This window comes from Lynx canadensis, chromosome F2 (assembly GCF_007474595.2).
Source record: "Lynx canadensis isolate LIC74 chromosome F2, mLynCan4.pri.v2, whole genome shotgun sequence".
NCBI classification, from domain to species: Eukaryota; Metazoa; Chordata; class Mammalia; order Carnivora; family Felidae; genus Lynx; species Lynx canadensis.
This window is the reverse complement of record NC_044320.2, coordinates 66,428,052-66,452,931: the sequence shown is the minus strand read 5'-3', so window position 1 is coordinate 66,452,931 and position 24,880 is coordinate 66,428,052. Positions and strand designations below refer to the sequence as shown.

At 43.2% G+C, this 24,880-nt stretch overlaps 1 protein-coding gene across 1 annotated transcript; it reads left to right on the top strand.

Annotated features, from left to right (window-relative positions):
- The first annotated feature begins 1,456 nt into the window (after positions 1-1,456).
- VXN (vexin) lies at positions 1,457-23,372 on the top strand. Its single transcript, XM_030304447.1, has 6 exons — positions 1,457-2,075; positions 6,253-6,308; positions 14,010-14,160; positions 18,102-18,163; positions 21,106-21,197; positions 21,907-23,372. The coding sequence occupies exons 1-6, from the start codon at positions 2,009-2,011 to the stop codon at positions 22,088-22,090; spliced, it is 612 nt and encodes a 203-aa protein (XP_030160307.1). The 5' UTR covers positions 1,457-2,008; the 3' UTR covers positions 22,091-23,372.
- The last annotated feature ends 1,508 nt before the right edge of the window (positions 23,373-24,880 follow it).

Below are 24,880 nucleotides of genomic sequence, written 5' to 3'. Positions count from 1 at the left end.
CTGAGAACCACCTAGATATTGATAGTTTATACCTTCCCTCTAGCCCCAGGTTAAGGTCCAATTTCTGTTTCCAGGAAGTAGCAGTCTGGGTTAGGTGTCTACCTGGTCCAATCAAATGTGGTCAAGGGGACAAATTCTGATAGAATAAACATGGCTTCCCAGAGCCATCCTCTGTGGCTGGGTGCAATTTTGAAACAATTGTTATACTGACAACTAACTGATGAGAAAATGCCCCAAATTTGTCTACTCTAGAAATAGCAGTGGACACCAAGTCCAAATCTAAGAGCGGCTCTGAACCCCCAGATTCAAACTAGGGGGCAAGGCTTTGGAGGTAAAGAATGGAATATAATTTAGTGATTAAGTACATTGACTTTGGAGTCAAATTAGTTATTACATCCTAATTCTGCCATGAACTAGGTATTTTAATCTTGGACAAATTACTCAATCTCTTCAGGCCTCAGTTTCCTCACCTATAAAATGGCAAAAATAATAGCTAATCTCATTGGGTGGCTGTAGATATTAAGTGAGATTAGGGGCGCCTGGGTGGCTCAGTCGGTTGAGTGACCGACTTCGGCTCAGGTCATGATCTCACAATTTGTGAGTTCGAGCCCCATGTCAGCCTCTGTGCTGATGGCTTGGAGCCTGGATCCTGCTTCGGATTTTGTGTCTCCCTCTCTCTCTGCCCCTAACCCACTCGCATTCTGTCTCTGTCTCTCTCAAAAATAAATAAAACATTAAAAAATAATTATATATCATGCTTCCTAATTCCTAACAAGCATTTGATAAATATCAACTGTCATTATTTTTTTATTTAAAAATTTTTTTAACATTTATTTATTTTTGAGAGACAGAGAGAGTCAGAGCATGAGCAGGGGAGGGGCAGAGAGAGAGAGAGAGAGAAGAAGACAGAATCTGAAGCAGGATGCAGGCTCTGAGCAAGCTGTCAGCACAGAGCCTGATTAGGGGCTCAATCCCACAAATTGTGAGATCACGACCTGAGCGAAGTTGGATGCTCAACCGACTGAGCCACCCAGGTGCCCCTCAACTGTCATTATTAATATGATTACATCATCATTACCAATATGAAGAAGTAAGTCTGTCACCGTGTAATGAAAGGGTTTGACATAATACACATACATCTCAGCCATACCTTGTTTGTGTGTGTGTGTGTGTGTGTGTGTGTGTGTGTATGTATATATATATATATGGAAAATATAAGACAAAATATAGGCTATATATATATTACTCTATATAAATATAGGATAATAAAATATATAGGATAAGATATATTAGCATATTTAGGATAACAAAAACATAATCTTCCTGTAAATCTAATCTTCCTGTAACACCTTGAGTGTCGGGGCACTGCTTGTCACCATGTCTCTGCAAGCACCTGCAAGGTTGTAGACGGCTCTCTAGAACTGTCAGCCTTGTCACATACGGGCATGAGGCGAAAAGGCTCTGGAAAAATAGTCCTTTTGTTTAAAATAGAAACATAGAAGGACGCCAAATTAACACACAGATTACTGAATATCCTGTTATTGGGAAGGGGGGGCAGGGGGGGAGCCCCTTCATTTCTAAAATGAAGAGAGTAATTGCTGGTACCAAAATTCATGTTTCCTTTTGGGTGAAATTCTCCAGCCAAGCTTGGCGTTAACCAAGTCGGCAATTTCACTTCATCATTACTTCACAAAAGATTTCCAAAATCACTGCGGCAGACAGGCAAAATAAAAATGTTAAATACATCCTGGCTGGGAGGGGACTGAAGCCTCCACACTCAATCAAAGGTTTACAATAATAGGATTCATAAAAAAAAAAAAAAAAGACAGATGGGATTAGAAAATGTTGCAGTGAAGACTCTGGAATGAGATGAGATCACAGCACCAGCCTGTCTTTTGTGGACCTGCACAATGATCCCCGAGCCAGACTGGATTAGGAAACCTCGCGACTAGGGGTTCAGAGAGAGGCTTCCGGTTCCCGGCACTTTGGGGGAGAGAAGGCTGAAACGATGCATCAGATTTACAGCTGCAGTGATGAAAATATAGAAGTTTTCACCACCGTGATCCCTTCCAAGGGTGAGTAAAATTGCCCTTGACTGTTTCCTTAGCGGCACCTTATGCCGGAGGGTAAGGACAATCACGTGCTGTTTTACTATGGTTTTCCTCGGGTCTCTCAGAGGGTTTGATGGGCTCTCTGTTTTGATGGTATTGTTGTTGTTTAAAATAAGGTACATGGATAGACATTAATCATTGAGAAACAATTGATCAAGGGGGTGGGGTGGGAATGAGGGCGGTTAAATACTCCCAGTTTCACTTAATTGAACACTGGCAACCCAATACGCCACCGAATGAAAGTAACAGCAAGCCATTGTTTTAGGAAAGAGAGATGAAAACAAAATTCCCAGGGCAGCCAGAGAGATTCTTTCATGTTCTCCAATGAGCAAGTGGATTTTGAAATGAGAACCAGCTGGCTCAAAAGTATGATTCCGAGCTATGCTGTGAAATGTGAGGGGAAATAACCCCAGCACTGGCCTAAAGTCTAACAAAGTGGTCAAATAGTGCCCTGACCCAGGGCTGGCCTCTAACACAGATCCCAGGGCCATGCTCCCAAACTTCACCTCGAGCTAGCACTGCCAAAAAGTGTGACTCTGTAAGCCCTTGTGCTCCAGGGTGAATGGTGTCAAGTCCCAGGAAGGGCTTTGTGTTCAAGCTCAGAGGACAGCAGGTGTCTGGTTACTGGACAGTTCCCCCGTCCATCCCCTCCAAAGCTCAGCCCTCTCTCCTGCTCCCTCTGTCCCTCCCTGCAGCCCCTGCCTTGCTGGGAGAGCCTGGGACTCTGGCTTAGCCCTGGTTTCATTGTCAGACTTGAATGAAGGGGGCTGGATGTTTGCTGGTGTTGTGACCCCCTGTTCAAACAATTCTTTTCTTCTTCCCGTGTCAGCCACTGACAGGGCCACTGCTCAGGGGGGGAAGGGAGAGACTCAGCCTGGTCACAAAGAGACAGCCAGCAGAACATAAATAAAGCTTTTGACATCTATTGCCACATACAGAGAGAGAAAAAAGAGCTAGGAGTCTGCCCACGTGCAGGAGTTGGAACTCTAGAGACTCTGAAAAGTACCTGAAAGTCAAAGCCTACCACCCTCTGACCCGGCAGTTGCACTGCTGGATACTTTTATCATGGACGTTCACAGTGGCATTGATTCTAGGAGAGCAAAACTGAAAATAAATGTCCTTGAGGAGGAGAGGGGTAAAATGTGGTATCATCATACTATGGAATATTCCACAGTTGTCAACAGGGATGAACTAGATCTATGTGTATACACAGATCTCAAAAGCATAATGTTGAGTGAAAAAAAAAAGCAGGCTGAAAAATTTTATATGTATGATAACAGTTACTACATCTGGAAATAAAAAACAACACTATACATTATTTATGGATATATATCCAGAGAAAGTATGAAAACATAGGCTGGAAAGATGCAGATAAAATTAGTGATCTTATTAGCCCTGGGGAGGGACGGAAGCAGAATTGGGGGAGAGTAGAAAGGGAATCTAAACTTGCCTAATTTTTTTATTTCTTTTACACAAAAAAACAAATTGGAAGCAAATATGAAAATGTTAAAATGTCAATTTTCTGTAATTTTTTCCCATTTAACAATTTTTAAAGAGAGAAAAAAATCAAAGCCCAATGGCCCTTTTTAATTAAAAACTTATTCAACAATTCAAGAGCAATGTCACACTTCACCTGAATAAAATAATTTAAAATATGGCCTCTGATCCCATTTGCTTAGCATAGTGGTCAAGAGACAACTGCCACTTCCGCACTGTGTGACCCTGGTCAGGCTACTTCACCTCTCTGGGTCTGAGTTTCCACTTTTGTAAAAGGGAGAGCTAGAATTTATCTCCCAGGGTTATTATGGAGGGAAAACTGAAATATAGATAAAATATATAATGCATCTAAAACAGCATGTAGTAAGCACCATTAAATATATCACTTACAAAATGATTTCTATTTTCATTCCATATTTACAGCAATGAATATTCAGTCAAAGATAAATGTTTAATCCTATATTCCTTTCTTGCCATTTTCATTCATGGCCATCTCCGGGTAATAAACCAAATATTCATTAGTATTCATGGACATGTCACTGCTCAGGAAGTTCTCTAGAAAAGGAGTATTTGCAGTTTTACATTGAACCATAAATGGAAGAAGTTCACCTCTTTTATTTGTTTTTATTTTTTGCCTCATCTTGCCTTCTCCAAAGCTATCAAGCAGAGGGCTTTCAGTGAGAGAAGACTGTGCTAGGTCTTCTTAAGTAACTGCTTATAAGAGAGATTGGTAACTCTTCATTATGTCCCCACATTCTTTAACAGCAGAAATAGAAGTTGGCTTAATTTTATCTAACAAGTGTTACAGTCCTCCCTGGTATGCCCTTTTCCAAATGCTATCGTTTAGCATGACTAAAATGACCAAAACAGTTTCTGAGCACAGCTTCAGCAGCATGGACAGTGTGGCCAATGGTTAAAAGTATAGGGCCTTGTTCCACAATCAGCTGTGTGGCCCCTAACCTTCAGTATCCACACCAATAAAACGTAGTTAATAAAGAATACCTAGCTCACAGAGTTGCTAGAAGAGTGAATGAGATAAGGCAAATTAGCCATCAGCTGGTAAAGCTCAATGCGAGCTATTATTACATTTATGTTATTGTATTATATCCTCCTGTCCAGCACACACATACATACATATATTGGGTTCAGCTTAAAGGCATGGGATCAAGTCTATGACTGAGAATAAGTGTGGATTTTTACTTTCTGGAGAGAAAGAACCTTACTTGAAGGGAAAGATTTCATAGACAAAATTCACAGTAAATACCAAAGATAAAAGCTGTGGTTTTACCAAGAAGTTATACCAGAAGTTATTTCCTGAGCAACACACTAAAATGGGTTTAATTCTAGGGTGAATAATACCACAGCATTCAAAATAATTCTTCTGAGGATAAACAGCAATGGGGAGGCATTCGTGAGGGGAGTCAGGGGACAGTAGGAAGAAATGGAGAAAACTCCAGAAAGAGAAATCCTGAAGGAATGCTAACTTAGAAGTTATCACCTATTCTTTCCACCTGCCTTCAGTCTGCAGAGATAGAAGAAAGAAAATCGTAAAAACCACTAATTCCTGAGAACTTTCTCTTTGCCGGGCACTGGACCAAGGGCGTTATAAAAATTAATTTAACACCTGTCACAGCCCTCTGAGATGGTTGCTATTAATTACCCTGTCTTACAGATGAGGAGAGTAAGGTGTGGAAAGGATGGGTAATTTGCCCAAGTCACGTAATTGGCAAAGGGTCCTGTTCCAATTCATCCTCACGTGAAAGGAATCGGGAACCCTGGCTATAAACCAGCACACCGTACTCCAGATTTCATGGCTGTAGGTGCTCTGCAGAAAATACCACCAGCCAGCACTCCTCTGATCACTTATCTGGTAGGTGACAAGAAGTCATCTCAGTTCTAGGCAGGGCAGTGACATGGAAGATTTCAGTTCCAAGTATATCATTTTAGCAGCAATATGGAAAACAGATGTCTGAGTATCTCCATTTCAACAAAGTACACACCTTTTCCCACCAACTAACATGTTTTAATGGTTGATTTTTTAAGCTTTTTACTGTAGTGATAAAACATACATAATATAAAATTTACCATTTAGCCATTTATAAGTATACAGTTCTGTGGCACAAAGTACATTCACATTGTTGTGCAGCCATCACCACTATCCATTTCCAGAACTCTTCATCATCCCTGTTAAATAACAACCCACATTCCTTTCTTCCCCCAACCCCTTCGTAACCTCTATTCTACTTTCTGTCTCTGAATTTAACTACTCTAGGTATCTCACATAAATGGACTCATACAATATTTGTCCTTTTGTGTCTGGCTTATTTCACTTAGCTTAATGTTTTTAAGGTTCATCCATGTTACAGTATGTATCAGAATTTTACTTCTTTTTAAGGCTGAATAATATTCCATTGTATATATATACCACATTCTGTTTACCCATTCATCTGTTAGTGGACATTTGGGCTGTTTCCACCTTTTGGCTATTTTGAGTAATGCTGCTATGAATTTTAGTAACACCTAAAATTGTAATCACACCCCATTCTCCCCACTTGCCCCTCCCCACTCTAGGTGCAAACCCTCTCTGAGGCTACATCAGCCTCGCCAGTGTTCTCTAAAACTATCCCTTTCTCTCTCTTTGCAGTGTCCAGTCCAGCCAGAAGAAGAGTCAAAAGTTCTCAACACCTCTTGACCAAGAATGTAAGGACAACTTCAGTTTTCATCCCTTTTGTTGGTTTTCAGTTCAAAAGCAGCATATAGCTTCTTCATTCCCTCTGCCCTGCTCTCAATAACCATGAAGTTTTTCTCTATCGCATACTGCTGTTCTGTATTTCCTGTCCTCCACTTCACCAAAATGATTGACAAATGTCAACTAGGCAGCAAACAGCCCCGTATTGGACTTCACCACCCCAATTCTGCCATTTTCCCCAGACACATAGAGCAAATCTTACTCTCTTAAAAAATTGTTGTTCTTATTTAAAGAGAGTCCAAGATGTGAGTATAGCATCCCTGACCTAAGTGTTCTTCTATTGTTGGCAATTGGCTATGTTCCATTGTTTCACTATTATAAATAGCAGTGCAATTAATTTGTAGTAAATATTATTCTTTTGGATTAATTCCTTGGTGAATTAACAAGTAAAAGGATAAGAATAGTTTCATTTATCCATCCATCCATCCCATATTTGCATTCCTACTATATGTAAGAGACACTGCTAGATGTGGAGAATAGTGATTTTTTTAAAAAAATGGTTTCTGCTTTCAGTTTTGTCACATATTACCAGGAATTCTGAATGGCTGCCAGGCTTCCAGCAATGCTTTTCCATTTGCCTCCAACCTCACTAACATCAACTTTCATTTTTTTTGTATTATCTTTGCTATTCTAATAAGCATATACATTACCTTAAAATTAGTTTACATGTCATTAAAGCCAAATGGTACTGTAAATTTCTCATTTTACTTACAGATTTCTTTATACAAAAATTGTCAATACATCTTTGTACTTTCATTGAAAAGGTTGAACTGCTGATTGTTTCCCCTCAGTTATGCTGGAGTTTCTATCACAATTTTTCATAGAACACCATTTTGATCTTCTAAGTATCTCAATTTTTTAAAGCCTCTTCTCCATTAAAAAGAATTTTGGGAGGGGCACCTGGGTGGCTCAGTTGGTTGAGTGTCCGACTTTGGCTCTGGTTATGATCTCACAGTTTGTGAGTTTGAGCCCCACATCGGGCTCACTGCTGTCAGTGCAGAGTCTGCTTCATATCCTCTGACCCCCTCTCTTTCTGCCCCTGCTCATGCTTTCTCTCTCAAAAATGAACATTAAAAAAAAAAAAAAAGAATTTAAGTGTCCTGGGAATGAGACGGGGTTTTAGTCATTGTTTTATAAACATTACTTTTTTAATTCCCAAAGTAATATGTGCCCATTATAAAATTTCAAATAATATGAACATATAAAGTATAATATCAGAAAATTCTAAAAAGCTGTAGAACAGAACAGTTAGGTATACAGACTTTGAGTCAAACTGCCTGGGCTTAAATTCCAGTCCTATTCATTTCTAGCTAGGTAACCTTGAGCAAGTTGCCCACCATACTGGACTCAATTTGAATGCTAAAGAGCATTCAAATGGGAATAATAGGAGCACACATCTCAAGAACCATTGGAAGGAGCAAATGACTTAATACATGTAAAGTGCTTAGCCCAGAACCTGTGACACATTAAGCATTCAATTAATATTGGCACTTTCTTTTTAAACTTTTTTTTAAATGTTTATTTATTTATTTAGAGAGAGAGAAAGGGCATGAGTGGGGAAGGGGCAGAGAGAGAGAGAGGGAGGGAGAGAATTCCAAGCAGTCTCCATGCTGCGAGCACAGAGCCCAACTCAGGGCTTGATCTCAAGAACCTCAAGATCATGACCTGAGCCGAAATCAAGTGTCAGACATTTAACCGACTGAGCTACCCAAGGACCCCAGAGTTGGCACTTTTTAAGTGAAAATTTCCCATATACTAGCATATCATTATTGTGCTTCATTGCTCAATAACATACTGTTGTGCAATTTGCTTTTTTCACTAAACAATAAATCTTGAATATCTTTACATGCCAATTAATACATATAGATTTACCTCTTCCTTATGAAGACTGCATACCATACCATTATATGAATGTACTATATAATTTTCTACCCAAATCAAATCTGAAGTCTTCTAGATTATTTAACCAAATTACCAACAAATGGTAATTTTTCTTTCTACTAAAACAATGCCACAAGCAATATCTTTGAACATATCTTTCATGCTCTTATGCAAATATTTTTGAGGATAAATTCATAGATATGAAAACGCTGCGTCATCACATCAATGCATTGTACTCCTTAAACTTACATGTTATATATCAATTATATCCAATTTTAAATAAGAAAATGCTAAAAGGATATGAACATTGAAGAAAATGTTGCCAAATTCTTAGCAACTGTTTTCAAGTACTCTTACCAGAATACCCAAGTCAATACTGTATGTCACAATGTTTTTAATCTTTGACAATCTGATAGGTGAAAATATCTTGTTTTAATTTGCATTTCTTTAATTATTAATATCATTCTTCACATTTTCAGGGATCTGAATATTTTTTCTCTACAGATTCCTAATTCATGTCTTCTGCCCATTTTTCTGTTGTACGTCTTTCTAAAATGACTTTTAAGAATATTTTATATATTAAGAAAGAAAAGGACTTTTAAAATTTTTTAGTTTTTTTTAATTTTATTTTTGAGAGAGAGAGACAGAGAGACAGAGCCCAAGTGGGGAAGGGGCAGAGAGGGAGACACAGATTCTGAAGCAGGCTCCTGGCTCTGAGCTGTCAGCACAGAGCCTGATGCAGGGCTCAAACTCACAAACCACGAGATCATAACCTGAGCCAAAGTCTGATGCTTAACCAACTGAGCCACCAGGTGCTCAAAAAAGGGCTTTTAATAGATGGAAAATTTCTTTGTGGTAGGGCAAGAGATTCTTACCTTTTTCCTGGTCCTTGAAAACTTAAGCCCACAGTCTCAAAGAAAAATGCTCCCAACTTTCAAGGAGTAGTGAATGTTACCAAAAATGGAAAGGGAAATCGTTGTCTGCAGGTAATTTAGAATTTAAGAAAAGTTTCACAACACACTTTTCGCTCAAGGGGCATCTGGATTTGAAGGAGACACAAATCATTCAAGAATCAGAGCAGATCTCTTGGGAATTGGGAATCATTGGTTCTCAACCAAGTTCTTGCTTTGAATTTCTAACCTTAAACAATGTCCCTGTCTGAATCACTCCTAATACCAATACCTACTGGCTTTATAATGATAGAACAGTATTTACAAAAGCTTTTAAAATGGAAACTAAATCATTATGCTTTCCAATAGTTAAGATTTAGAACCTAAATAAAGGAGACAACTCTCAGTAGTGATGATGAAGCCACACAGGCCTAAGATACATAAAAGAACCAAAACATGGGGCACAGTCTCCTGGAATATCCAATTGACTTCAACCAGGCACTGTAGAACCAGGCTCTCAGGTTTCTTGGGAGTGGAAATTTTTGAGAAAGACTGTTATGTTTATGGTTTACGACTCTCCCTCTCCAAAATATTTTTACTCAGAGAAAAAAATGACTCAAGTATATGAATACATATTAAAATTTGCTTTCGATTAAAAAAATAAAATCGGAAGCTAGGGTCTTGTTTTCAACTATGCAATCTTCTGGGTGAGACAACTTAATAAGACCCTCTGGCCTTTGATCTCTTCTCTAAATTTCTCACTTCCCCTAACAGCCTGACTCATCCTTTGCTTGCAAAACTTAGCCTAGCTGTACAGAACATTCAAATTAGAAAAGACAAGAAAGGTTTTAGTCTACCTAAGATGAGGAAAGTGAGTCCTAAAGAAAGAACTGTTGGATTTTTTGTTTCTTCATCCAACTGGCTCTTGGCTTCCCTTTGAGTTCCCAAGAAAAACAGTATTTTGCAACTGCTCAAACCTACCAATGTCTATGACTTTCTTTGTCCTGAAATTCTTATTTGTATCTATTCCCACTCCTTGGGCTACCATGTGGAGTCAGGTTCCTTCCTTTACAAATATCTCTCCTCTCTAAGCCATCCTTAGTGCCACAGCGTCACTAAGGTATGGTCAGTTAGGCCTCCCAGTACAGTGGAGCCACTGCCACTGATTGCCAGTCCCAGGATAATGAGCAGCATAAGTACCACCACCAGGAAAGATGGAGAAATAAAATGTGTAAATGTCACATTCTTCCCAGATTTCAACCTTGCCGGGGAGAAATTGGTCTAGAAATCTACTGATTTTTCAAAATGCACTGAGCAATCAATTGTACTTGAAATTTCTTATCTGGATGTAGGCATTTCTACAGGTTTTACAAAAAGCACTCACTTAGAAGTCATGAAATCATGGCTCTCATCCTTGGCTCTGCCCCTTATAGCTCTGTGACTTTGAAGACACATGACCTCTCTTGGCCTCAGCCTCCCTATGTATAAAATTAGGGAGTTGGCTAGAACATTGCTATGGATCCCATCAGCCCTAAATCATGATGATTCTCCATCACTTAGGTCTCACCTATCTTTCCAACGCCCCACCAGCCCCCTAGACTTCAAACAGAAGTGTGAATCAAGGATGTCAGTAGATGGAATCCTGAGGCTTCGGTATTAGCCCATGCCTTCTGTTCTTCCAATCTCTGACCCAAGACCAGCAGGGGATCATCAGCATACTGCACTAGTACATTCCCCTACTTTCAGAAGGCAGTTTGCTAACTAGGAAAGGAAAATCCAGCATTTAACCAGGTCTCCCCCTTCCCTCTCCTCATTCCCCGGTCTTACCCCTGTACTCAGGGTGCTAAAGAGCCTGCTCTCAGATCATTTTTTTCTAAGACCAGCAGCAGTTGCAAGTTCAAACTGTGCCCTACAGACCAGAAAATAACCCAGGCTTTCAGAAGGCCACAGCCATCCATTCAGCTGTCCATTCCCTGGTATGGGCCCGATGTACTCCTCTGGAGCCCTCTTAGAGCTGAACACCTCTCTCTTTCCTTTCCTGCCATTGGCATCCTTTGGGGACTGTAGAAGATACCCAGAAGAGGCACTTGGCCCTAAGTCATGACCTGGGAAGTAACCAGCCTCATCCCCATCCCCAGGAAACCTCCTGCATCCAGCAGAGGGCTGAGCAGCTAATGCCTCTATCCTTCCCAGTTCTCTTCTTCCACCCCACGGTGCAGAGAAGGGACTGCGGAGGTGGTTTCTTGTTCCTGAAAGGGAACATTTGCTTCCCTTTCAGAGGAGGAAATGTTGGGTTTCCCCCATGGACTCCTCAGGCTCTCATTACCTGCCTTACTTTCTCCTTGTACAAAGTAGATCTGAAAACATACCAGTTTTCACTCCCCCTCACTTAGAAGAATGCTGACAGAATGAAAATAAAACCAGAAATACCACTGACAGCTGAGAGCCCTGTGTCAGTAATGAGGTTCAGGTCTCTCCTGTTCAACCTGGAGGTTCATGTTCCAGAGGAAGGCCTTTAGGCCAAAGATTACGTGTCCAGGGGAATGGAGCCCTGAACAACCATTAATCCAGAAATTTCCAGTATTCTGGGGCAACATCATGGCTAAGTACAGTGCCAAGGGTAAGGAAGGTAAGGGGAGAGCAGAGGGGACTGTTAGTACAGGGTGGTCAGTGCTGGACACTCACTGCTGTGCTTCACAGTCCCCAGTGAGCTGGTGCAAGGTGGATCCATGCTGCCCCCAGCTCAATGGAAACACCACCTTCTAATCATACTGCAATTTATAAATGTATCAAATCAACACATTGTATACCTTAGGTACAATGGGAGGAAAAAGGAATAAATATTTGAAGTTATCGGGGAGGGGGGGTGGAGGGACCACCTTCTGCAGTGCCCAGAGGAGAAAAAGGACTAATCCTACATGCTCCTCAATTATCAGCTTTCTCCAAAGGCACAGAATGAATGAGTCTGGGCCCTAAAATGGGTTTGAGAAGAGTTAATTTCCTAATTCAGATAAGACCAAATTTGGGATATATTAATTTTCTAAGCAAAGGACTATTTGTGGTAAACTGAAGCAAAGAGTGACAGCTTCTCCCATTTTACTCTTTGGGAGATATGAACTGCTGATTCTGTAGATAAATATGTGGCACAAAGAGACAGCGCAAGCCATGCTAATAGAATCTCTACAAATGACAGGCATTTACCATGCCCCAATACAGCAAGGACACACAAGAATATCGATCTCCTTTTCACATAACCACAAGGTGTCAAAAGTCAGGTGTGAACTCCAGTCTGCATGACCCCAAATGGAGTTCCCTTCTTCATCACTGACAATCTGAGAGGAGAAAACAAACAAAAAACAAAACAAAGAACTTTGTTTTCAGTTGCATTTAATTATTATTCAACACCTTTTCATGTTTAGCATTTGTATTTCTATGGTTAATTGCCAGCTCATGTTTTTTGCCCCATTTTTCTGTTGTTTTCTTCCTCTTTATTGATTTGTAAGAGTTCTACATACATGGGATAATTCCTCCTCATATGTAACAAATGTTGTATTGAGCCATATTCAATTCTAGTGTTTGTTGTTTTGTTTTGAACATGTATCTTTATCTGTCTGGTATTTACTTTAGTATGAGAAGTGTGAACACGGATTCATTTCCTCCAGTGACCTGACATTTATTCTAACACTATTTATTAAAAATCCAATTTTTCTCCACTAAATTGAATTATAACCCTATTAAAATATTTATAAATTTAGTCTTATTTGCTTCAGCATCCTCCAAAAGCAGCACAGTTGTTCTGTATGGACAACTGAGGGGGATCTATCACAGGTCAGACTACGGGGCTGAGGTGGGTCCACCTAATTCACAGATGCCCCCAGTGCCCAGGATCTGGCACAGAACATGGCCTCACAGGATATCTGCTGAAGGAGCAAGAGAATGAGTGTATGCTAACCTCAGAGAAGCCATGGTGTACTACTGGAGATAACTAACCAGCTTCAAAGAAGTGAAGAAATTCAGAATGAATGACCCCAATGTCCTAGATATGTATAATACTATGCAGGGTATGAGCCAAGAACTGCTAAGGTTCCCTTCATCACTCCTGGTATTAAGATAAAATACAGTATTATTTGTTTCAACTTTTTACATTTAAATTATTCCAGTGATTTAAGTATGTTTGTTATAACTTTTAAGGCCCATTTTGGTGGGTCCTGATGAAAGGGGTGTTTCTTTTTAATGTACTTCCCAAGATAACTATTCAGCAGGTGATCATTACTGAAAACACCTTAGCTCCTAGCATTCTGTCTGGCTTTCTGGAGTTTCCATTTAGTGAAGCACACACAGTGGAACTTCATCTCCCAGCTCCACCTGACACAGGCGTTCTGCAAGGAGGGGAAACGTGAGCAGGGGGGCTGTGCCTGCTCCGTCTTGCCAGCAGCTTCTTTCTTTTTAAAACCTCAGAATCAGTTGGGCTCCGAGTCCTCTCCCTAGCTCTTCCCTCTGCTAGAGCATTCAGAAAACTGTCCTCTGTGTGAACAAGGGTGTCTGCCTAGCTCAAAGACTGGAAGACCCTGATTCCCAGAACTGTTCTCATTTCAAATAGCCTGTTCTGTTACCAAACCAGGTGATGGCTCAGGCTCCTGACTCTGTGAAGGGCTGCTGGTGAGGAACCCCCAGAACCTTCATTTTCCTACACCATGGCACCATTTGGCATGCTGAAATTGAATAAAACAGTTGACTGTTGGAGACCAGTTTACCCAAGTTCTCTCACTGCTGGTAGCATTCGCTGGAGTAAGGAATACTCCAGTAATTCACTGTTGGCACAAAGTGCATCTGAAGATCGGAGGAGAGGAACAAGCTGACTGTCCTTCCTCCTCCCGGCAGGTGGTGATCGAGTCAGACCTCTACACTCCGAGGCCCCTGGAGCTGCTGCCACATCGCAGCGACCGCCGCGACGGCGAGGGCCGCAGGTCGGGCAGGCTCCACGGTGCTCGGCAGCAGGGACCCCACCTTGCCAAGGCCCCAGCCAGACCCGGTATGTGCGTCCTGGATCGAGTCCCTAGAATCTCCCTGGGGGGCAACGACGCGCTTAGACCAGCAGCCACAGTGTCTGTGGCGTGGCTTGCATTTTGTCCAATAACCTCACGATCCTCCCTGGCGTCCTCCATCACGCCAGGTGAGCGCAGCACCTGTGGCGTGGGGCGTGCGCTTCCCCCGCCCCCGCCTCCCCCCGCCCCCGCCGCCGGGGCTGGCGCGTTATGTTCCTGCTCTGAATGCACCCGCTCTCGGGCCCCACCTACAGCTGCAACACAAAACACCTTCTACCTGAAAAACACTCCTGGATGTGTGTAATGAGCAAATGCTTTCATCTACCATCTTGCTCCACAGGAAGTCCTGCTGGATTCAAGAGGAGATGAAAATCATTATGTTTTGGGGACAGAAAACCAGTGTAGACATGACTCATGAAGAAACAGAAGCTTACATTATTTTACAGGCTGTGTGTGTAAATTATACAATCCTTCATAAACTGCCATCTTAAGATCTCAGAATTGTAAATGTGAATGACTTAGGGCTATTTCAACAATCTCTAAAAAGAATTTAGGGACAAATTTGTTTTGGAAACCGGAAACATTGTAAGTCTTAACCTTAAGCACTATTTTGAAAAATGGCTTCCACCCCAAGCAGTTAAACAGGATTCTGCATCTAGCCCACTGAAGTCTGTGATGGTATTTCACCTTCAATCGCTGGTTTAAGTTATTTATGTTATGTCCACAGCCTAAACTAATTCATAATTTAACTCCAAAAATACACAATAGAAAGTCTGGGATGTCCTTCTCAAGGCTTTTCAGTGTCAGCAATTTTATATAAGAACTGAAATAATACATCATGGAATATGTATCTTTATCCATCCATCTACTCTTTCCATAGATGCTGGACTGGATCTCTAAGATTTCTTTGATCACTAACACCCTGATCCTGTTTTTATTATCCTACATATAATAACACATAAATCAAGCCATATTCTCTAGCTAAGTGATTACATATACACATATGTAGAGTGAAAGCATTAGGAAAACCACAATCTGCCTTGCAAATTAAGAGGAGATAAATTTTTCTCTGTGTCTATATATAGGAGGGTGGGTGGGTGCATGTGTGTGTAGAAAGAGAAAAAGAGAATATCTTCGCTACAAAATCATAAAATGAATTTACAGCCATGCTTCTCGAATTTTAATGTGCAAAAGAATCACCTGGGAATCTTGTTTTCATGCAGATTTCAATTCAGTAGGACTTAGCAGGGCCCCAGATTTCTAAGAAGCTTCCCCATGATGTTGATGACGTTGGTCTGAAGACAATATATTGATTAGCAAGGATTTAGAGATGGTCTAATGGGTGGTTCTTGAAGTGGGGTCTCCAGAGCAGCAGAATCACCTGGGAACTTGCTGTAAATGCATATTTTAGATCCCACCTAAGACTTACTGAATCAAATTCTGGGCTACAACCCAATAATCTCTGATTTAACAAGCCTCCCAAGTGATTCTAAAGCACACTGAAGGTAGAGAACCACTGATCTGCAACCACCCCATGCCCATTTACAGAAAAGGAAACTGAAACCATAGAAACTGTTTGACTCAAAGTCACACTGCTTATTAGCAATAGAACTGAGAGTAAATCTTAGGTCTTCTAATTTCCTAGCTAATGCCTCTATACCCCCCTCATTTCCACCCCTAGAGAACAATGTCTTCCCAACTGTCTAGTTTTAGGGGCCACTTTCCTTCCTTTTTAAGTAGCCTGTGGAAGCTTAACTGCCCAAGTCAGTCTTTTATTCTGAAAGAAAACAGTAAGTAATGAAATGGAGAGAATCTGCCCAACATGTGACAGTCAGCTCATGCAGGGAATGTGCTAGTCAGGTTTAAAAAAAAAAAAAAAAAAGATCGAGTTGGGCATGGATTCAATTCCTTCAGCTCCCCCAATCTGATAGACTCCAGAGGGGGTTGGGGGAGACAGCAGGTTTCTGAGTCAAAGCCAGACCCAGTGCTTTCCACGGGAAAGGCTTGGTATTGGCCTTGAGCAATGAGTCTCCCATCCTCCCATCAAAAGGATGTGTGTCTCCAGGAATCTCAGATCTGGGGGCATGCTTCTTTTCTGAGCTACAGGAGAAGGTTCCTGGATGACATAGACTTCTCACATGGGAGAAAGATTCTCTGAGGATCTCGGAAATTGCAGGAACTCTGAAGGAAGACGCCTTCACCATGAGGCCCTGAGCAGGTGAACCTCAAGTGCCTGGAATAGGGACACCCACCTCCTGGGCCCAAGAGAATTGGCTGTCTCTGGAATGTCTCTACCAGGATGTCCTCAGGCACCTGAGAATCAACTTGTTTAAATGGAATGCATCCTCCTCCTTCAAACCGCTCTTCCTTCCTCAAGTAGGATGTTTTCCTTAACATCCCCTTTGTCCTCCCCATCCCTACTCCACCCCCTATGCCACATACTAAATACTGACAATGTCAATTCCTGGATGTCTCATCTCTCCCTCTTGGTACCTACCTCAGGTTACCTGGACTCAGACCCCGTCATCTCTGGTGCCTAGCACCCCACCGTGGCCCTCAGCCACCAGTCCCTCTCCCTATACAAGGCTACCAAAGGGGTCCTTCTAAAGCAGAAAAATCTGCCTCTGCCATCCTTCTGCTTCAGTGTCCTTCCCATCCCCACTGCCCTGCAGACCATGCCCAAGGCCCCCCAGAACCCCCCTCTGCTGACCTCTCCAGGGCCACCTCCTGTGACACTCCTGTCCCTGCCTGTCCATATAAGCAGCAACCCTGAGCTGTGGGGTGATTCTGTGACTACTTCCTTATATTCAGTTTCCTGGTCCTTCCCTGACCCTGGATTGCCCTCCCTGTCTCTACCTGGCAAACACCTCCCAGAGTCCCTCAGTCAAGCTTCCCCAGCCCTGCAAGACCCCCAAAGCAGTCTGCCATTCCCTAGATCATCCTCACCCGGCTTCCTCTAATTGTTATGTATCTCCAGAGCCTCCATTTCCTCATCTAGAAAGTGGGGACTATTATATCTACCTGACGGGGTTATATGGTAAGGATTAAATGAGACAATGTTTATGTGTTTTACACTCCGCACAGTGCCTGACACAGTAAATACTCAAAAATGTGAGCTGCTGTTATGCCAGAGCACTGTACGTTATGATGTAATCTTGGGAGTCTTGTAACTTCATTTTATTGGCATTGAAATGTTTTCTTCCTTGGGTTGGGGAGTGTTTTATCTCTATCCGCTATAGTGTGAAGAATGGGGCTTGTTCTGGAATGTCTGCCCAAGGAGAGAATTATATTGAAAGGCAACTTTCCCCCACCTGTTATTGGCTACCTCAGCTCAACAACTTGATTCTCAGAAGCTGCAGACGTCAGGGTAGAGATTATTCAGAAGTAGGTTGGGCCTCAGGAAAAAAGGCCTAGCAAGAAGGTTCTCATGTGTCTTCCATAGCCAATGGCTCAGAACTCTGATAAACTCCAACCCCCCCACATTCTGAAGCAGTGCTTCCCAACACAGGCAGGACGTCACTGCTCATTTCCACAGAGGGGCGTCCAGGATCAGCAGGCTGAATAGATCCCAGCTGTAAAGACTTAACCCCTGATAACCTCTTGTGATGTTGCACCCTAGGAGGGAAGGACAAGCTAAGGGCACATTCTCTGAGTACCTACTGCACACACAGTATCAAATGCTTCCACACATGTGATCTCATTAGACCTTAGTTTCAGCACCCCCTGGAAGAGTGCCAGGGGTGCAGATTACCCACTCAACAGTTGCCCCACTGCCTGACCCTACTGCCTGATTTTGCTGCTTGGTACGAAGGTTTTTAGAAATTCCCAGCTTGTGATCAGTTAGCTAATGAGATCATCGACACAGAACTAGGGGGGAAGTAGAACACAGAGTTCCACTGACTAATGCCTCCTCTGTTCATCCTTGCAGTGGGGATTTCAGAACCCAAATCATCAAATCTGTGTGGGAATCGAGCATATGGAAAATCTTTGGTAAGTAAAATAAGCCTGGTTAGTTCTATCTGGTGTGCTTCAAACTTCTTGCCCTGCCCTTGGTTCCAGGCCTGAAGATGGTCAGAAGAGCTTCCCTGAGGGTTCTTTGCTCCCCAAGTCTATCATCTTATAGCACACCACTGGATGTTGCTCTCTTTCTTGGCAGAAATTCAGCTTTTAGGCAAACAGAAGATATTACCTAGTGGACATCTCAAACATGGTGGGGAAAGGCGTGGTTTCTGTGGTAGGCACATGCCAGGTGGAAATGCCTGACAGATTCCCAGGGGCAGCTGCAGGGGTAATGAGATGTAAGGGTCTTGAACATTGTGAAAATACAAAACACCAGCCATCTTAGGTCAGGACAACTCTGGAGGACATATGCTCCATGTGAGGTTTTCTGGAAGCAGACTCAGATGTGGGGTATGGGGTATGAGATGTACATTAGGGGTCAGTATGTGTGATAGGAGAAGGGAAGTAGGATTGAGCAGAGTCAACTGCTAAACCACCATGCACACCTGATACCTGCTGGTAGGAGCTCCAGGGCAAGTGTTACCCATCCAGATTGTCCTGAGTTGGGCCCAACTGGCCAAGCCTTTGTTTCCTCCTTGCTTTGTTATGGTATGTGGGCTGCCCCACGGAGTGTGGGTCAGGGTCAGCAGGGAGGGCATCCCCTGGGGTGAGAGGCCCTCTGCATCCTAGGCCCACCCAAAGGAGCTGAGAGCCATTTGCTGCCTGCCCCCATCAGGTGGTGCATGTCCAGATCTAGCACAGAAGACATCTACATTGTCTTCTGGGCATGAATGTGGGTACTCTGCGTTAGCACAGTAGGGAGTGGAATTCTGGCTACAGGTGAGGTCAGCTCAGGCATCCTGGGCTGTGTGAGCATCAGCTCTCCAGATTGATAGATCATTCCATGTGAGGACCAGAAAAGATCCTGGAGATTGTGTGGGCCAGCCCCCTCGTCCTTAAGGAACAAAGTGGGCAGTGAGCACTTCATTCCCAGTCTGAGGAGAAAAATCTAATCTAAATACCTCACTTAGGTCATCCCTGTACTAGGAAAACCCTACAAAGGGTAGGGATGGGACAAGCTGTTTCATCAGGAGCCCCCTGCCCCCACCTAGTACCTAGGAGAAACTGAAGATGGCTGAGCTACTACCACAGAATGCAGACTGTCAGGCTGCAACAGTTCTAACAGCTGCCCACAGCTCAGCCCAGAAAAGACTAAGGTTAAGGGGTAGAGGATGGCTCACAGTCTTGGATTACCTGCCCCCAGACTCTGGGCTGCAGTCAGACAGTACCCTTGGCAGAGAGGTAACTGCATTTGAGAGGCCAGAATGAGTTGAGACGGGATAGGGTAGTAATGGGGACACAGTTTCAAAGGAGGAGGGCAATACTAATGCAGAGAACAAGGAGGCAGGGCAGCATGACTGACCCTTTCCTCTGAGCCTGAGACAGTGCTGCTGGGGTCATGCAGCTCTTAGGAGGCCCCTTATCCCAGGGTGGGTGAAAGAGTGATTCAGAGCTTGCACAGCTAAATCTGATTCAATGCTGCCATGCACCGGAAGAGGACTAAGGACAGTGGAAGAGGAGGGATGTATGTATGTATGTTCCCAGGGCTGGGCTGTTGGCCTGATGGGGAGGAGAGCTCCTGAGAGGCCACAAGGTGGCACAGTAACTCTGCCCACACATTTGGCCAGCTCAGGAGAGAAAGGGACTGTGAAATCATGATGTCCTTGACCTGGAATTTCCCAGCAATTCCAGGAATGTGGTGACCCTGAGCTTTCAACGGGGCTGGGGTGAAGGAACAAAGCATAGTGTATACCCATTGACTGAGCAAACTCTGGAGTTAGCCCTGGTTAGGCCCTCAGTTACTTTTCAATTCAATCCATGTTTCTTGAGCACTCACCACCTTCTTTAGGAGGGCTGCAGTGGGCCACCAAAGGGATTAAGTCCCAGACCCTGACACACACCATGCCACGTTTCTGGGGATCAGGAGACTAGACAAGCACATGACACAAGAAGAGAACGGTAGAAAGATAGAATTGGTAAAAACAAAACAAAACAACAACAACAACAAAGACAGAATTGGTGAAATGCCAAAACATGTCACATAAGTACTCAGAGCTGCGAGGACACGGGACACAAGGGCAGAGAGAAACCATCTTGGGCCACCAGCCTGAGGAAAGACTTCCTGGAAAAAGTGGCCTTGAAGGACAGGCAGAGATGAGGCTCAATCCAGAGAGCAAGGAAAAGCTAAGGGAAGATGCAGAGCTGTGCATGAGCACGAGGACAGACAGGACCAGCCCTTCTGGGACCAGAGCTGTCACAGTACCCACAGGCATCCCAGAAGCTGGAGCCACATAGATGAGGTGGAGCCCAGTTTTGAGGAGCCTGGAAGTGTGGGCTGCAGAGCTGGCCTAGGTCTGGCCTGCAGCGGGGAGGCCCTGCAAATCCAGCGGGGCTGGGATAAGTGGTGGGTCTGGTTGGAAGCAAGGAGGTCCCGGGTGACAGGATCTGAAGGCTGCAGCAGAGGAAATGGAGAGAATGGCACTGATGTAGGCAGTCTTTTAAAGCAAGAATCTGCAGGATTTGACAACAAAGTGGACACAGGCAACGGGAACATGAGGGGGGACAGGTTCTCAGGTAAGAACTCTCTCAAGTTCTCTGGGTCAGTGGTTCTCAAAGTGGGGTTCTGGGACTAGGAGCACCTAGGAACCTGCTACAAATGCAGATTCTCAGGCCCATATCAGACCTGCTGAATCAGAAACTGGGGTAGGCCCAGCACTGTGTTAACAAGCCCCACAGAGGAGATTTGATGCTTGGCAAAGTGTGAGGACCATTGTCCTAGGTGGTGGATCAATTTAGTCAACTGGCTCCCGTCAGTGCCAGAGTTGGGACCATGGCCACAGCCTCACATTCCCTTCCCCTTCCACACAACCCAGATTCCTCCGGTGGCCCGGATCTCCGTGAAAGCCCCAGCCACGCTAGAGGCGACAGCCACAGGCTCAGAGAACGGAGCTGTTCTGACAAGAGGGTAAGTGCTGTCTCCCCGCCTGCTGCCTGCAGGGCTCCCCACACAGTCCTGGTCCTGCCACAGAACAGTAACAGGTGGCCTGGTTTACAGACTCTCAAGATGCTAAAACAAAATCCATGCCAGCTTTAAATTACCTTTTAATGAGGGCAATAATCCTGGGTCTCTGCAGTGTCTTCTCAACTGTTTCCCTAGGATTAAGCTGAAGTGTTTTTGATGGTTTCCACTTCATTAACACCACTCTGTAGACTTAGAGAAGTGTCATTTGGGAGGGTTTTTTGGTTAATTAGATAAATGTAATTACAGGTCATTCAGAGCCTGCTGGTAGGCACACTGGTCTCAGAAACGCTTCATAAATAAGGTTAAGGGCTCCTGCCCAAAGGTAAAGAGGTACGTAAGAAAAGTTTCTAATCAAGTTTATAACCCCCATGATTTAACTGATCCAGAACCAGCAGCTAGAATAGCAGGAGGGGATAATCCCCCCACCAGGAACTCCCTCACTGCCTTCAGTGTTGCATTAAGATGGCAAGCATGTATGCAAAACTCAAGTCAACATGTACATTTATGCCCCTGCCACTATCCTCCATACTGCACATAGCGGAAGAGTGAGTTAGGGAGTGATGAATGGGGTCTACTCCTTGAGGGAAAAAATTAAAAGTCTGGCTCTGTGAAATGACTGTCCTCCTTACCCACCCCTGGCTTTTCTCTTTAGATCCAGACATCTCAAGAAGATGACTGAAGAGTATCCAACACTTCCCCAGGGGGCAGAAGCCTCCTTACCGCTGACAGGAAGTGCTTCCTGCGGTGTCCCTAGCATCCTCCGGAAAATGTGGACAAGGCACAAGAAGAAGTCTGAATATGTGGGAGCTACTAACAGCGCCTTTGAGGCTGACTAAAGGTGACCCTCCCTAGGTGCCCTGCGTTGGCCAAAGTTCACCGTACAAGGGAAGAAAACTTCCAGATGGGAACTGAGCCACATTCACCTCTGCTAGTAGCTGGTCCAAACACATCACCGCCCCTTACTAACCGATAGCCCCGGCTTAGGATACAGGCAAGGAACTTCCCTCGAAGGCAAAAGAAAAGTGTGCCTTCTTAGAATCGATAAAGCCATTGGTCTGAAAGTGGCTTTGGGAGGTCATGGAGTTTATATACCTATCTTTAAGCAAACCACACCACAATCAAACTTTCTCAACCCATTTTAAAGACCTCCAAGGAAGAAAGCAGGCAATTCCTCAGTCTTCCTTGTGAGTTGTTCTAATGTGTGTGATTTCTGGTATAAATATAAGAGCTTGATGTTTGAGGCACTTGTGAACACAGTGGTTCTTACTATTCCTCTTATCACATTTATTTCATCTTGACAAAGTACAATTTTTAATGACAAAGCACTATATATTTACTTCTACTTCTAATATCCATTTGACAGTATTGTCAAGATTGATATTGATCATTTGGCATGATTGCATGAATTCTCTATTCTTTTACATGCAGTTTTTCTATAGAAAAACATGATTAAAAATTAAATGTTGAATGCTAATGTTTTCTGAAGTGGCATAGTCTAGTGAAATTAATAATACCTTGCATTGGTATAATGATTTTAACTTTTAAAAGTGCTTTCCCATCCAATATCTCTTATCTTCACAAAATCCCTGTTAAAGAAAGCACAATTATTCCCAATCTACAGATGGGGAAGCCAAGGCCTTATGAAGTTATGTGACTGGATATAGTTAGTGGTATTAGATACTAGGTCCTTAAGTCCACCAGACTCCTTGCTTTGCTTACTCTAGTAACTGAGGAAGGTTTTGAAGGACAGAAGTACGTCTCTGGGGGCAATGTGTGAAAGGAAAATTTTGATAAAGTTGGAAAAAGTGACTTAAATGAAACACATTATGTAGTAGGTTGAACTAGAAGAAATTGCCATTTCTATAGGTCAAAAATAAATTGATCATTTATTTCATATGGTTCAACCTAATATATAATATTGTGCTTTCCCTCTCTTAATGGAAATGTCATCAATCCCATCTTTAATATCAATAGACTTACAATGATAATGTGATAATGACAGCTCTCATTTGTTAAATGCCTACCATGCACGAGACGTGACACTGAGCACTTTACATACATCCTCCCTATCTTTCTAACAACTCTAAGTTAGATGGCCTTATCTATCTACTGGATGACAGTTTATTTTTTTTTTTTTAAATTTTTTTTTTTTTGTCAATGTTTATTTATTTTTGGGACAGAGAGAGACAGAGCATGAACGGGGGAGGGGCAGAGAGAGAGGGAGACACAGCATCGGAAACAGGCTCCAGGCTCTGAGCCATCAGCCCAGAGCCCGATGCGGGGCTCGAACTCACAGACCGCGAGATCATGACCTGGCTGAAGTCGGACGCTTAACCGACTGCGCCACCCAGGCGCCCCTGGATGACAGTTTAAAGCAGTTACATGATTAGTCTGAAGGTGCCTGACCCATATGGGTGTCAGGCATCAGTGCCTGTGCTTGTTTCCCTTTACACAGAATAGTTCAGAACACAGAGAAGGATCATGGTTAGCAAACAATTTTCGTCTCAAATGCTAAACACAGATGATGGGCAGAGGCTGCCTAGAGTGCTGTGTGGGGAGGAGTCTGAGATGAAGGAGTGTGGTGGTCCATTAGAAATGTCTGCCTGTGGAGGGCATTAGTTGCACATGTCCTGAATATCTGTCATCTGTAGCGTCAACTCTACCCCGAAAAGGCTTGTTTTCTAATTCAGAAGCTTCAATTAATCCAACCCATTTAACAAAATCAGACACTCCATGATGAAATTTAAGTCCAAGACTGGGCTGGAAATTGTCAGGTCTTGGTACAATGAAGAATTTGGCTGCGTTACCAGTCTCAGACTCAATGGTTATTCATAGGCTACTGCTCTGTGGCCACATGTTGCCTTTTGCTGAGTTACCTGTTTCCATGTCTCCAGGTCAACTGTAAGGAGGCATGGAGGAATAAAAGGCCTGGGCTTCTGGGCTTTCACCTTGCTGATCCCTGCCCTTCAGCCATTGTTTTAGACTCTCAGCACCCAATCCTCACGTTGGAACATGACTTGAATATTTGGGCATTGAGTTCTCTTTCAGTGAGGGCCTAGTCTCAATGGACTAATAGTCTTGCACAGTATAGATAATGGGGGGGGGGGAGGGGTGGTGATTTATGCTGGACCTATCAGAGTATCTATTCTACTATTTATTTTAACTTATTTAATTTATAGCTGATGTTATCTATTTGTATGTGGCACCTGGAGATTTCTGTAGGATCTAACTTATAAGGAACTAACTTATTTTTAATTTAAATATTTCATGATTAAGTGTTTGCCTGGCATAAAACATCCTAACTGACCAGTTCAAATAAAAATAAAGTATGCTTTGTTTGTGACCTCAATAAACCACCACAAGAGTATGAGGCTCCCTCATAGACTGAGAAGCTTTCACCAAGGGAAAGAATTATGAATCTGGACCTCACTGCTCCTTTACCTAAATGAAAAGGATTGTGAGAAAGAATCCAGAATGTTCTTTCCATCCTAAGGCAGTGTCTGGTTTTGATATTACAGGCCCTGCCCAACGGTCAACACTAGGGCCATTTCTGACAGGGCTTGGCCTGGCATGACCCATCCTCTCTGGGCTCACCCTCCTCCCTGATCTTGAGCCCTCAGTCCCAC

Bases quoted from the DNA above. Each gene is read 5' to 3' on its own strand.
- VXN (XM_030304447.1), top strand. From the start codon at position 2,009: ATGCATCAGATTTACAGCTGCAGTGATGAAAATATAGAAGTTTTCACC. The intron at 2,076-6,252 runs GTGAGTAAAATT...CTCTCTTTGCAG, and splicing joins CACCGTGATCCCTTCCAAGG to TGTCCAGTCCAGCCAGAAGA. The intron at 6,309-14,009 runs GTAAGGACAACT...TCCTCCCGGCAG, and splicing joins AACACCTCTTGACCAAGAAT to GTGGTGATCGAGTCAGACCT.